The 14,083-nt window shown below is 42.6% G+C and overlaps 1 protein-coding gene across 1 annotated transcript in view; it reads right to left on the bottom strand.

Annotated features, from left to right (window-relative positions):
* The window catches only part of LOC147897207 (uncharacterized), a 114,664-nt gene that overhangs the window by 85,700 nt on the left and 14,881 nt on the right, over positions 1-14,083 (bottom strand). The window contains exon 2 of the mRNA XM_087381286.1: positions 13,656-13,940. Within this exon, the coding sequence (XP_087237412.1) occupies positions 13,656-13,695 (40 nt within the window). The 5' untranslated portion in view covers positions 13,696-13,940. The remainder of the gene's footprint in view (positions 1-13,655; positions 13,941-14,083) is intronic.

The raw sequence follows: 14,083 nt of genomic DNA, 5'->3' as shown, positions 1-14,083 counted from the left end.
GTTTATCATATATATCAACCTCTAATCCTATGGTAGATTGAGAAAGTCTAAGATCTAAGAAAACACAAGAATCCCCTCTTGAAGTGCAGTTCAGTTCACAAGAGTCACGAGGATAGATTCCTTCTCCAAAAGCTCTAGCGTCTTTGTACATAAAGTCTTGAAAGTTAGGAACATCTGGTACAAATAAATCATCTATAAAACGCCTAACTTGACTAAGCTTATGTAAAATGATAGGGCAGGTATTGATAGAAATAAGACGTTGCATAAACTCAAATTCATAAGTGAAAAGATAAAAGTTTGCTAAAAAGACGGCACAATTAGTGCCCATGGGGATTCCTATAACTTGTTGAAACAAAGAATCACCTATTGTGATGTAAAGATTATCTAAAAGAAAATCTATCCAAGAGCAAACATCTTCCACACTTACTACCTTTGTGTAACTTTTCTTTTTAGAACCTATGTCATGATCTTTATTTTTTAGCCACAAAAAGTCAAAGCATAAGGCTGTTTTCTCAACTTTTAGCACGTTGCATCTATCTTTGTCAAATCTCAGCTTGAAAACTTCAGCCACTAGCTTTTTAATTCTAAACTTCAGGTCTTCCAGCTCGATCTTTGTGTAAAGAGTGGTAAAATCATAGGTTTGAAGGAGAATAGAAGACTCTCTTTTTTAAATGCTTCGAGAGGAATTAAAAAATTTTACGTCAGGAATGACTCCTACAGAGTCATCTAAAATCCAGCTTGAGTGCGAGGGGACATCTGCCTCTTTTAATAAGTCCCTCCAAAGTTCATGGACACTAGGCAACATGGCTTTAAAGCAGTAGCTTAGCCATTTAGAGACATCCGTCAAAGTAGTCTCACAAGCAGCTGCAATAAATCTTGGCTTTTTTGGAGTTTTGTGAAACTTCCAAGCAGCACAAAGAAAAGGTATGCTTGGATTGCAAACAAACCCAAAAGACTTGCAAAAACTTTGATGTTTTGAGATCAAATCCTTTTGAGAAACTAAGGCAGGGGCGTAAGTTTTGGCAGACGAGTTCCCTTCTCTCAAAAGTCATCTAAGTAAAACTTTTGCAAATAAAAACAAAGTTATTGGAACATTTGTCCACATAAGAAATGACAAAATTCCTATGGAGTTTTCAAAGAAGAGTTTCATCTTCTTTAGAAAGATGGTTACTTTTCTTTGAGCAATTAACCGAAGGGACTCCTTCTAGTTTCAAAGCAACTTTCTTCAAAATCTTCCCTTTCCATTCTGATAAGATATTTTTAACTCCTAAACATTCTTCTAATTGCAAAACAAACTTTGAGATTCCCTTATCGATAGCTTTTAAAAGGCAAGACTCTTTAAAAGAGTACAATCGAAATTTTGTGCCTTTCATGAAAAGGTCTCTTAGGTTACTAGAAAGCAAAACTGAGGTATCAGCTGTGACTACATGTCCTAAATCAGCATCAATAAAGCTTTGTAATCTCTTACTTTTGCAACAACAAGGTTCTTTAAGGATAGAAGATTTTGAATGCTCTGAAAGCCTTTTACCTATCTCTCCATAGTTGAAAGCCTTTTGTCCTAAAGTTTTTACATACTTCCAAGCTACTACTGGATGCTTCCAAATTCTTCTCACAAAATGAGGGAGAGAATCCATTACTTCAGGAGACTTCAAAATGGAGTTTAAGCCTATCTTGTCAAGTGAGGGAGAAGTAAAAATACAAATCAAGAGTTCATTATTTAGATAGACTTCTTTGCTTTGAAAGGAAGCTTTTACTTTTAAGAAGCGATCCAACGAAGTTTTAAGTTGTATATAATGGAGCTTATTTAGATTCAAATCCTCAAAAGAGAAGTTTTCCAAGGTGTATTGAAGTTTAAAAAGAACTTTGACATTATATTTTTCAAAAACTTTTATTGAAAAAAGACCTAGTGACATTAATCTATCTAGGTAGAGTAGTCTTCTTTTATAGTCTCGAGAAGCAAAACCTCTTGGAACTGAGGAAGTTAAAGGAACTAAAGGAGGAGGAAGTAGCAACTTGCCAAATGAATGAGCCTTGAGCTCTTTGTAGAAGTATTCACATTTTGAATTTTGTAACAACAGCTCTACGCTAAACTCTCTGTACTCAAAATTTTTCAACTAATAAAGTCCTTTGGGGGGGTCCAACCCGACAGTTGTCCTGCACCCTAGCATGCTGTGTGAGAGAGTGAAGGAAGCGAGAGATAGAGAGCTGTTTAGCAGTAAAGGAAGGTTGCAATAATGAGAAAGGTTTCAATCGGTATCAGAGCATGGCTTCACAGTTTTCTGAAGCTATGACGATCAAGTAAGTTGCATGGAAGTTCAAAGGTGTATCTTTGGTGTTTCTTGTGGGAGCAACGTGAGCATCAATTGGTATTTCAATTGTGCGGGATTTTTCCTCTCTGGAATCACGAGCAAATCTCTAGTGTATGATGGCAATGACGTGGGCACAAGAAGTGTTGGCTAGTAGGCCTGGTGCCTCATTGCAGTGACCAGCGCAGGACACCTCTGACGAAGATTTCTACTCGTTGAGAGATCACAGAAGAGAAGGGCCAATTCAAATTCAGATTGGCGCTAGTCCAAGACGTAGGCGTGATGAATTCCATCATCCGGGTCCCGAGGCATCAGCTGTAAGATTACGCAAGGTGCCTTGGATTGCAGAGGTGTCTGTTACAACTGAAGAGAGTGATAAGTTTTGTCTAAGTGACAAAACCTTATCCTTCACTAACCATAGTTAGTGAACTAACTGTGGTTAGGAGGAAAAACCTCTAAGTGAGAAAAAAGTGCCCCTAACCTACTTATTACATTACATTGGTCCCTGCTAGATTATAACAATAATTCTAACACCCCCCTGCAATGCCAATGTCATGTACAAGGAAATGATCAATCACCAAAAGGAGATAAGTTCAGGGCACTCCGAAATGCCTCAAACTTTTCACGTGGAAGTGCTTTGGTGAAAATGTCTGCAACATTGTCATGTGTTGACACATAGATCATACTGATCTCTCCTGCATGCAACTTCTCTCTGATGTAGTGATAGTGAACCTCAATGTGCTTCGTGCGAGCATGAAACACAGGATTCTTTGCCACTACAATAGCACTCTGACTATCAGTGAGAATTGGAGAAGGACCCTCCAATGAAAGATGAAGATCAGCAAATAAACGACGCAGCCAAACACATTCAACTGTCGCTGTGAAAGCTGCCCTGTACTCAGCTTCACATGAAGAGGTAGCCACTGTAGATTGTTTCTTGCTCAACCAAGAAATACAAGCTTTGCCCAAAAAGAAACAATTGCCACTTGTGGACTGCCTAGTGTCATAATCTCCAACCCAATTTGAGTCACTGTAGGCATGCATCTGCAAGTCACCCCTCCTAGGAAACATCAAGCCAAAAGACTTGGTACCTTGCAAATAACGGAAGATGCGTTTTACAGCCTGCCAATGCATAGTCTTTGGGCTGTGCATATATCTGCTCACCTGAGAAACTGCAAACTGAATATCAGGTCGTGTATTGCAGAGATAAATGAGGCATCCAACAGCCTGACTGTAGAGTGTGACATCAAATGATTCACCTGCTTCATGCATTGTAAGCTTCAGCCCCGGCTCCATGGGAGTAGCTATGGGCTTACAATCCTGCATGTTGAATCTCTCCAAGAGTTTTTGCACATACTTGGATTGAGACATACCGATGCCACTTTGCTCTTGAGTGAACTGGATCCCCAAATAAAAGTGTAGCAGCCCCAAATCTGACATGTCAAAAGTGGTCTGCAATTCAGCTTTAAAATCTGCAATATTATCTTCATTTGACCCTGTGAGCAGTAAGTCATCTACATAAAGAATGATGACTAAAATATCCCCCCCATCCTTCTTGATGTAGAGGGTGCTTTCAGTTGGACTGTTGTGCAGCCCCTTGCTGGTCAGAAAGGCATGAATCTTTGCATACCATGCACGTGGGGCCTGTTTCAGCCCATACAAAGCTTTATTTAGCTTGCATACCTAAAGTGCATTTCCTGAAATTTCAAAGCCTGGAGGTTGTTTGACATAAACCTCTTCCAACAAGTCTCCATTAAGGAAGGCTGTTTTTATGTCCAACTGATGAACATTCCACTGAAAATTTGCAACCATTGCAATAACTAACCGGATGGTTGTCATTCTGGATGTAGGAGCAAAAGTCTCCTCATAGTCTATGCCCTTTTTCTGAGCATATGCTTTTGCGACCAGGCTTGCCTTGTACCTATCAATAATGCCAACTGGCTTTCTTTTAACTTAGAAAACCCACCGTGTACCTATGGCATGTTTACCTGGTGGCAAATCGATAACTTCCCATGTCTGATTTTTCTTAATGGACTGCAACTCATCGTGCATGGCATTCATCCAATGCACATTATCCTGTGCCTCTTCAAATGTCTCAAGTTCCTCTTCATCAAGAAGAGTACCTGCATAAGATGATTCAACTGAAAGAGCACCTCCCCCATGCCTTACTGCACTCTGAGTTCTGCCAGGTAATGGAGCATCAATTTTACTCTCCATGGGAGTCTGTAACAGCCAATTTGGGACTGTTTTTGCTGCATGTATATCTACAATTTCTTGCTGAACAACCTCTTCCACAGCTTGTGGAGGTGGTATGGCATCCTGTGGCTGAATCGGAGCATGTGGAGATATCTGAAAATTCTGATTTTCATCAGATATATCAGTAGGGGAACCCAAGGCAATGGATAGTAACCCCTCAAAGACATCACCGGAAGAAGAAGGCATATCAAATTCAGCTTGAGTGTGAGCTGAATTTTCTCAAAATATTACATCTCCACTGACAATGATCTTGCGTGTGACAGGATTGTAGAGACGGTAGCCCTTGCTCTCTGCACTATACCCAACAAAAATGCATTTGATTGCCTTATCAGACAATTTATGCCGGAACTCAACAGGCACATGAGCATATGCAGGGCATCCAAAGACACGGAAATGATCCACAAAAGGCTTTCTCCCTTGCCAAACTTCATAGGGAGTCTTGGTCTTCAAAGCTTTTGTGGGTGCCCGATTCAAAACATAATTGCCACACATGAGACCTTCAAGCCAAAATTTGTGAGGCAATTTTTTGCTTTTGAGCATACATCTATCCATCTCCATAAGAGTACGATTCTTTCTGTCAGCTTTCCCATTTTGCTGAGGAGTTAGCCTCACTGTAAGCTGATGTACAATGCCCTTGTCTTTCAAAAAAGCATCAAAATCTACAGACAAGTACTCCCCTCCTCTATTTCTGCGTAATGTCTGTATCTTGAGTCCGGATTCATTCTCAACCATGGCTGCAAAGTGTTTGAAGACCATAAACACTTCTGATTTGCGTTTCAGCCCATAAACCCAAGTGTAGTTGGAGTAGTCATCTATAAAAGTGACAAAGTAAAGATGACCACCCAATGATGGAGTCCTCATGGGACCACAGACATCACTATGTATAAGCTGTAATTTTCGAACAACTTTTACTAATCCATCCTTCTTAAAAGGAGATCTGTGCATTTTACCAAGAATGCACCCTTCACAGGCATGTGGAGGAGGTGTTTCAAGAGGAGGCAACGCATCAACCATGGCATGTTTTTGAAGCGTCATCAAGCTGCCATAATGCATGTGTCCATATCTCGCGTGCCATAACTCCGCATTCTGCATAGCAGCAGTAGGAGTGGAAACTGTAAGAGCATGTGCTGGTCTTTTCTCATACATGTCAAGCTGAAAAAGACCACGCAACAGAGTGCCAGACAATCTCAAGGCATAGTCATGCTCTCTATCATGGACTGCACACTTGTCATCTTCAAAAATGACCTGAAATCCAGCTCTGTTAAGAGTGGACATTGAGAGTAGATTTTTTGTGATACCAGGCACATACAAGACATCATAAATTCTGAATGTTGAGCCATCAATGGCTGTAAGTTCAACTTCTCCTGTACCACGAACTGAATAGGAGGACTTGTTGGCACATGTGACCTTTTTACCAACAGGTGGTGGTTGCAGAGATGTGAAGAGACAATTCCTGGAAGTGATATGCTTTGAGGCACCGCTGTCAAAATACCATGTATTATGTGTCTCATTGACACTGAAAGCTGATGCATCCTTGGAAGAATCATAACTGCATGTCAGAAAAGCATAAGTGTCATCATTACAATTGGCTGTACTATCCCGAGCAGCCAACTGAGAGTCTGAAATGCAAGACAGGAAGGCATAGTCGTGCTCCACAAAATTGGCTGTAGCTTGCTCATTGTCAGATGCATGAGGAGCTGAATCTGAGACAGCCATACTGGAGCTGTTTTTCTTTTCTTTTGCAAGCCTTTTCTTGCATTCTCCAATGTAGTGACCTGGCTTTTTGCAGTAATGACATATTCCCTTCTTCTTTGGTTTACCTGCATCACCCTTAGCCTTTTGAGAAGGCTGTCCTGAACCACTGGAAGGCTGATTTGCTGAAGTCTTTGCCTGTCCCTTTACTTTAGGCTTGAATTTTGAGAGCATAGCATGTTCACCTGCTCGTGAAGCCATTTTTTTCCTGGTCTGCTCTTGCTGCAGCAGAAGTCCTATCAACTCCTGAAAAGTGAGAGGATTTGCACCCCCCCTCAAAGACAAATTTAGCGAGGTATGAAAACTGAGATAAGACTCATGAAGAGAATTCAGAGTAGTGGTTATCATCTCTAAATCAGGAATGATCTCATCAATATTCAGCAACTGCTCTCGTAAGTCCTGTAGCTTTGTGAGGTGCACTGACATGGAGTCACCCTCTTCCATATGTGTATGAGACAATTCTCTTTTCAAAAAAGACACCCTGGCATCATTCCGAGCTGCATACATGCTCTCCAAAATATCCCATGCTACCTTTGAGGTCTTACACGACCGGATATGTGGAATGATGAATCTTTTCACTGAAAGAGAAATACACAACAAAGCTAAAGCATCACGTGAATCCCATCTCTTCTGCTCTGGAGTGGTAGGTATAACTGCACCAATAACTTGTGTTGCAGCTGTACCCTGTGCACGACCTCTGCCTCCTCCTTGTTGGGGAGGGGTATTAGGTGCCACATTTGCTGGCCGGAACTCATCCCCACTTACATAGTCCCATAAATTACGAGAAATCAGAATATTGCGTACCATAAAACTCCAGAGGGAGTAGTTGGTACCATCCAGCTTATCCTCTTGTGAGAGACCACTGAAACCGAAATCATTCTGATTTTGCTAGGCCATGTCTAAGAAAGAAAATACAGCAAATGCAAATCTGAATTCCCTTGCTGGGAATGGAGTGCACAAATCCCAAAAAAATACAGCCAAACACTGGCTAAAAATGCAACTCAAATCTCTGTAATGTCTCTATCAAAAAATCTGCCAAAGCATCCAATCTCTCCCAAAACCTGCCAAAAGCGCTTCAAAGTACAGAAAGGCAGAGTGAACTGAAACCTGTCAAATTGCTCTCCCAACACAAAAGCCCCAATTTGTGGCTTGAAATTGCAACCAAAAATAAGCAAATTTACATAAAGCCCCAAATCTGCAATTTCTGAACAAAAGCCCTAAATTTGGAGTTGAAATTGAGCCAAATTTCACCCAAATAGTTAATCTCCTGCAAAAGCCCCAATTTCTTGGCCAATCTTTGCAATTTGCTTGCAATGTGTGCCAAAATTTTTACAAAAGCCCCAAAACCTTGATAAATTTGCAATCTTCCTGGAATATTTGTCCAATCCACAAAATGCAAAGTGCAAACTACGCTTGCAAAGTGGCCCTTGCAAAGAATCCTCTGCTGAAGAAGGCCCTGCTGGTACGGTGACTGCACGATAGAAGTACGGATGATCGTACTGTACGGACGATATGTCTGCTGTAGGTTGTACGGTATGTACGGCGCCACACGTGCGGTACGGACGATGTACGGCTGGCGACGATGTATTATACAAAAGAGGCTGAACGAGCTATACGGACTGTACGGCGAACCAGTACGGAGCTAGTGCATAGAGTTGTACGACAGCGTATGAAATCCGTACAAGGTACGGATGACGAGCAGAGCAGGTACGACGATACAGCGTACGGAGCGTTGGTACGGATGGTGCTCCACGGATTGTTTCGAGCTGTACGGAATGTACGACGAACGTACGGACAAATACTGCGTAGGAATTGCAGTACGACGCAGGTCTGTACGGAACGGGTATGCACGTAGAGGTTGTCCGGCGATGATGCAGGAGGTGCTGGTATAGGCGTCATAGGTACAGTACGGAATGTACGGTATTAGTCCGTACGAATTGTACGGACAATCTGTACGGAAGGTGAACAGATGGAGCTTGCGTGCTAGAGCTGGAAGCAGGAAGCAGAGAGCAGGGTCAACCTGCTCTGATACCAAATGTGAGAATGGGAGAGAGAGAGCAAAGGTGAGAACAAGAGCAGGAGAGTGTGAGAGTTGAAAACGTAGTTGCAATTAGATGAGAGTGTATTACAACTGAATGGAGTGATAGGTTTTGTCACTTAAGGTTTTGTCTAAGTGACAAAACCTTATCCTTCACTAACCATAGTTAGTGAACTAACTGTGGTTAGGGGGAAAAACCTCTAAGTGAGGGAAAAGTGCCCCTAACCTACTTATTACATTACATTGGTCACTGCTAAATTATAGCAATAATTCTAACAAGAGCATATTTTTATACTATGGTCTACACCCACTGTTGGGCGCTGATGACCTCAGTGGGGATGTCATAGTAGCTACTCCCTGCTATGCGTGATGGAGTTTATGGTTTTCAACCTTATGAGTGACTAATGTTGAAAGAATTCCACAGGGAACGTGTCAGGTCTTGGTGTCTTCTCTTGGGCCATTTGCTTTACCTTGTACTTTATTTCAAATTCTGTACTCAGCTTCACATGAAGAGGTAGCCACTATATTGTTTCTTGCTTAACCAAGAAATACAAGCTTTGCCCAAAAAGAAACAATTGCCACTTGTGGACTGCCTAGTGTCATAGTCTCCAACCGAATCTGAGTCACTGTAGGCATGCATGTGCAAGTCACCCCCCCCTGGGAAACATCAAGCCAAAAGACTTGGTACCTTACAAATAACGGAAGGTAATTTTTGAACAGCTTTTACTGATCCATCCTTCTTGAAAAGAAATCTATGCTGATCCATCCTTCTTGAAAAGAAATCTATGCATTTTACCAAGAATGCACCCTTCACAGGCATGTGGAGGAGGTGTTTCAAGAGGGGGCAAGGCATCAACCATAGCATGTTTTTGAAGCGTCATCAAGCTGCCATAATGCATGTGTCCATATTTGGCATGCCATCACTCTGCATTCTGCATAGCAGCAATAGGAGTGGAAACTGCAAGAGCATCTGCTGGTCTTCTATCATACATGTCAAGCTGAAAAAGACCACATAACAAAGTGCTAGACAATCTCGAGGCATAGTCATGCTCTCTGTCATGGACTGCACACTTGTCATCTTCAAAAATGACCTGAAATCCAGCTCTGTTAAGAGTGGACACTGCAAGTAGATTTTTTGTTATACCAGGCACATACAAGACATCAGAAATTTTCAATATTGAGCCATCAATGGCTGTAAGTTCAACTTCTCCTGTACCACGAACTGAATAGGAGGACTTGTTGGCACATGTGACCTTTTTACCAACGGGTGGTGGATGCAGAGATCTAAAAAGACACTTCCTGGAAGTGATATGCTTTGAGGCACCGCTATCAAAATACCATGTATTTTGTGTCTCATTGACACTGAAAGCTGATGCATCCTTGGAAGAATCATAACTGCATGTCAGAAAAGCATAAGAGTCATCATTACAAGTGGCTGTACTATCCGGAGCAGCCAACTGAGAGTCTGAAATGCAAGACAAGAAGGCATAGTCGTGCTCCACAAAGTTGGCTGTAGCTTGCTCATTGTTAGATGCATGAGGAGCTGAATCTGAAACAGCCATACCGGAGCTGTTTTTCTTTTCTTTTGCAAGCCTTTTCTTGCTTTCTCCAATGTAGTGACCTGGCTTTTTGCAGTAATGACATATTCCCCTCTTCTTGGGTTTACCTACATCACCCTTAGCCTTTTGAGAAGGCTGTCCTGAACCACTGGAAGGCTGATTTGCTGATGTCTTTGCCTGTCCCTTTACTTTAGGCTTGAATTTTGAAAGCATGGCATGTTCACCTGCTTGTGAAGCCATGTTTTTCCTGGTCTGCTCTTCCTGCAACAGAAGTCCTATCAACTCGTGAAAATTGAGAGAATTTGCACCCCCCCTCAATGACAAATTCAGCGAGGTATGAAAGCTGAGATAAGACTGAGGAAGAGAATTCAAAGTAGTGGTAATCATCTGTGAATCAGGAATGATCTCATCTATATTCAGCAATTGCTCTCGTAAATCCTGTAGCTTTGTGAGGTGCACTGACATGGAGTCACCCTCTTCCATATGTGTATGAGACAATGGTCTTTTCAAAAAAGACACCCTGGCATCATTGCTCTCGTAAATCCTGTAGCTTTGTGAGGTGCACTGACATGGAGTCACCCTCTTCCATATGTGTATGAGACAATTCTCTTTTCAAAAAAGACACCCTGGCATCATTCCGAGCTGCATACATGCTCTCCAAAATATCCCATGCTGCCTTTGAGGTCTTACACGACCAGATATGCGGAATGATGAATCTTTTAACTGAAAGAGAAATACATGACAAAGCTAAAGCATCACGTGAATCCCATCTCTTTTGCTCTGGAGTGTTAGGTATAACTGCACCAATAACTTGTGCTGCAGCTGTACCCTGTGCACGACCTCTGCCTCCTCCTTGCTGGGGAGGGGTATTAGGTGCCACATTTGCTGGCCGGATCTCATCCCCATTTACATAGTCCCACAAATTACGAGAAATCAGAATATTGCGTACCATAAAACTCCAGAGGGAGTAGTTAGTACCATCCAGCTTATCCTCTTGTGAGACCACTGAACTGGGAATCATTCTAATTTTGATGGGCCATGTCTGAGAAAGAAAATACAGCAAATGCAAATCTGAATTCCCTTGCTGGGAATGGAGTGCACAATTCCCAAAAAATACAGCCAAACACTGGCTAAAAATGCAACTCAAATCTCTGTAATGTCTTTGTCAAAAATCTGCCAGAGCATCCAATCTCTCCCAAAACCTGCCAAAAGTGCTTCAAAACACTTACAGAAAGGTAGTGTGAACTGAAACCTGCAAAATTGCTCTCCCAACACAAAAGCCCCAATTTGTGGCTTGAAATTGCAACCAGAAAGGGGCAAATGGTCTGAAAGCCCCAAATGTTGCACAAATTACTCTGTGCCTGCAAAAGCCGCAAATTTCACTGCAAAATTGCAGTGTGATTGCAAAAGCCCCAAATTTTTGCAATCTCTATAACAAATGCAAAAGCCGCAAATTTGACAAAATTCCCAATACACAAAATGTGTCCAAATCTGCCCACAAAATGGCCTGCAAAGCAAAAATCTACCTCGAACAACACACTCCGTACAAATGTACGGAACTGTACGGAATGTACAATCAGGCTGTACGGACAGGTTGCGTACAGTATGGTGTACGGATCTGACGAATGCACGGATCTGACAGCTGTACGGACGAGTTGTACGGTTGTACCGTCTACGAACTGTACGACGGGGTACGGACTGGCAAATTGTACGGACGCCGCCTCAGATCCGTGCGAATGTACGGATCACGTGCAGGTACGAATGGCGCTATCAACACGTGCAAGTACGGACAAGCGTACGACAGCTGGACGGGCTGACGAAATGTACGGAAGCTGTATGGGCTGGGGCTGTACGGCGAACTATACGAGCTAACGACGAGCTGGTACGGACGTACGAAACAGCCAACGATGGCTATACGGACTTATTCACGGGCAACTGTACGGAATGGTACGGCGTCTGTATGGGCTAGCGACGAACTGTACGGTTGTACGGACAGAAGCTGCACGGTGCAGGAGCTGGTAAGGATGGGCAGCAAGCTGTTGAGCTTGGAGCAGGGAGATTGCGAGCAAGAAAGCACGGAGCAGAGTCAACCCGCTCTAATACCAAATGTGAGTGAAAGGGAGAGAGCAAGAGAGTGAGAGCTGAAAACGATAGTTGCAATAGAAGAGTGTTACAACTGAAGAGAGTGATAGGTTTTGTCTAAGTGACAAAACCTTATACTTCACTAACCGTAGTTAGTGAACTAACTGTGCTTAGGGGGAAAAACCTCTAAGTGAGGGAAAAGTGCCCCTAACCTACTTATTACATTACATTGGTCACTGCTAAATTATAACAATAATTCTAACAATTTCCTCCTTTATCTCCATCATCATGGAAATTTTTTGGCGTTCCAAACATGGCAGGAAAAGCTTGCACATGCTTCCAGTAAAGCAGTTAGGTTCGCCAAAGATGCATGGGGGGCTGAATATTCTTAATATTCACGTGCATATTCTTGCTCATAAAGGGGAAATGGATGCTACAATTCTTACATGGTGATCACCCTTGGGCTGCTATGATGCGCTTTTTGCTTCTACAAATCACCACCCCTCCTTTTGGTTGCCGGCGGCCTACTCAATGGGACTTTCTTCTAGGTCATATTGAAGGCAAGGTCAAATGTTGCCCTCTTGTTTCTCGAATGTTTTCAGAATGCAAGCATATTCTTTTACATTTGGTTGTTGCAGGCCAACTCTTTGAGAGCTAAGAGCATCCACTAGTCGTGGGTTTTTTCCCCACCGTTGGCCTTGCAAGAGCCTCGACGTTCATATTTCCTTAATTCCAAAGGGATCTATTATGTGGCTGATGTCATTCATGATGATGGCACTCTCCTTTCCTTTCCTTTGGCTGCTGGAAAGTATGGTTTAGAGATGCACCATCGCCCTGTATGGGAGGCTATTACTCGTATGCTCTTGCTTTTTCAGCCGGTACCGCCTCTAGGGCTTCAGGGCCGGCTTCAGGATTGGACTCTTCTTTCATCACACTCGGCCATTCGTCCTTTGAAGCTATCCAATATTACAGGGTCCTCTCTATATAAAGTTCTATTGCCTCCACCATGGGCTGTAGCTCAGGCAAATCAGATTTGGCGTTTGGATCGTCCGGCCAAATGGTGGCAGAAAAGATTGAGGCAGATGTGGCATTCCAAGGCCTCTCTTTGACAACAGGTCTTTTTTTGGCGCATTCTCTTGGGGTCTAGCATGCCGACGTATTGCTCCAACAAAGTGTCGTCGTTGTTTGGCTCCGAGGGAGTCTGTGTCTCGTATTTCTTGGCACTTACCCGCCACCCGTGACTTCTTGGGCCTTCTTTGGCAACGGTTGCGATTGAGAATTCCTCATGCTACCTTTGGCAAGTCTTTTTGGCCTTTCGGGGTTATCCTTGCCAAGCGGAGTTTGAGTTGTTATTTTCATGGGTTCCCTACTGGGCACTCTGCACTCTCTGGAAAGATAGAGACCACAGAGTCTTTGGTGATCCTACCTTTTCTACTTTTCTTTTTTTCTGATGATCTTTGCAGCAATCTCTCTTTGATTGCCTGCAAATTCATTACGTAGATTACAATGTATACTTGTCATATACTGAAATTTTCAGCTGATGTACTCTTGATTTCCCCTTATCAGGGGAATCTATTTTGTAATATAAAGCATCAAAATTTTCACCCCAAATTTTTTATTTAAAAAAAGAGTGTGTGCACGCGTATGTGTGTGTGTACGTACCTGAAGAAAAGCTTTCTCTTAGCACTTCTATGCTCTTCATATCCACAGCCCTATCCTCTGTCTATAACTCCCTGCCACTGAAGAACACTGTTCATTAGGATAAGGGGACGATAGCCGCACGCCTGCAAATTTTAAGCCACAACTTGGCAGCGGGTGTGGGGCATTCAACTTGGTGGCTACAGAACACAACACCAGCCTCCGAGCATCAATCGCCAAGGAGCAGGCTGTAAAAGATAGCAAATGTACGCATCTGCAAACAAAATCCCTGCAAGCCTTCCTATGCACCTGCAGCCAAAAAAAACATGCGGCATGCATTAGAAATGGCAGCAAGCCAACATTCCACTCATCCTTATATACCTTTGTAAGACTAGAATAAGTCCATTCCACTCATTCTTCCCCACATGCACACAAAAATTCAATGAACTAAA

This window comes from Dipteris shenzhenensis, chromosome 11 (assembly GCF_047967505.1).
Source record: "Dipteris shenzhenensis isolate YYH24624 ecotype China chromosome 11, Dip_SZ_1.0, whole genome shotgun sequence".
NCBI classification, from domain to species: Eukaryota; Viridiplantae; Streptophyta; class Polypodiopsida; order Gleicheniales; family Dipteridaceae; genus Dipteris; species Dipteris shenzhenensis.
Note: the sequence above shows the minus strand (reverse complement) of the source record. Positions and strands in the feature narration are given on the sequence as shown.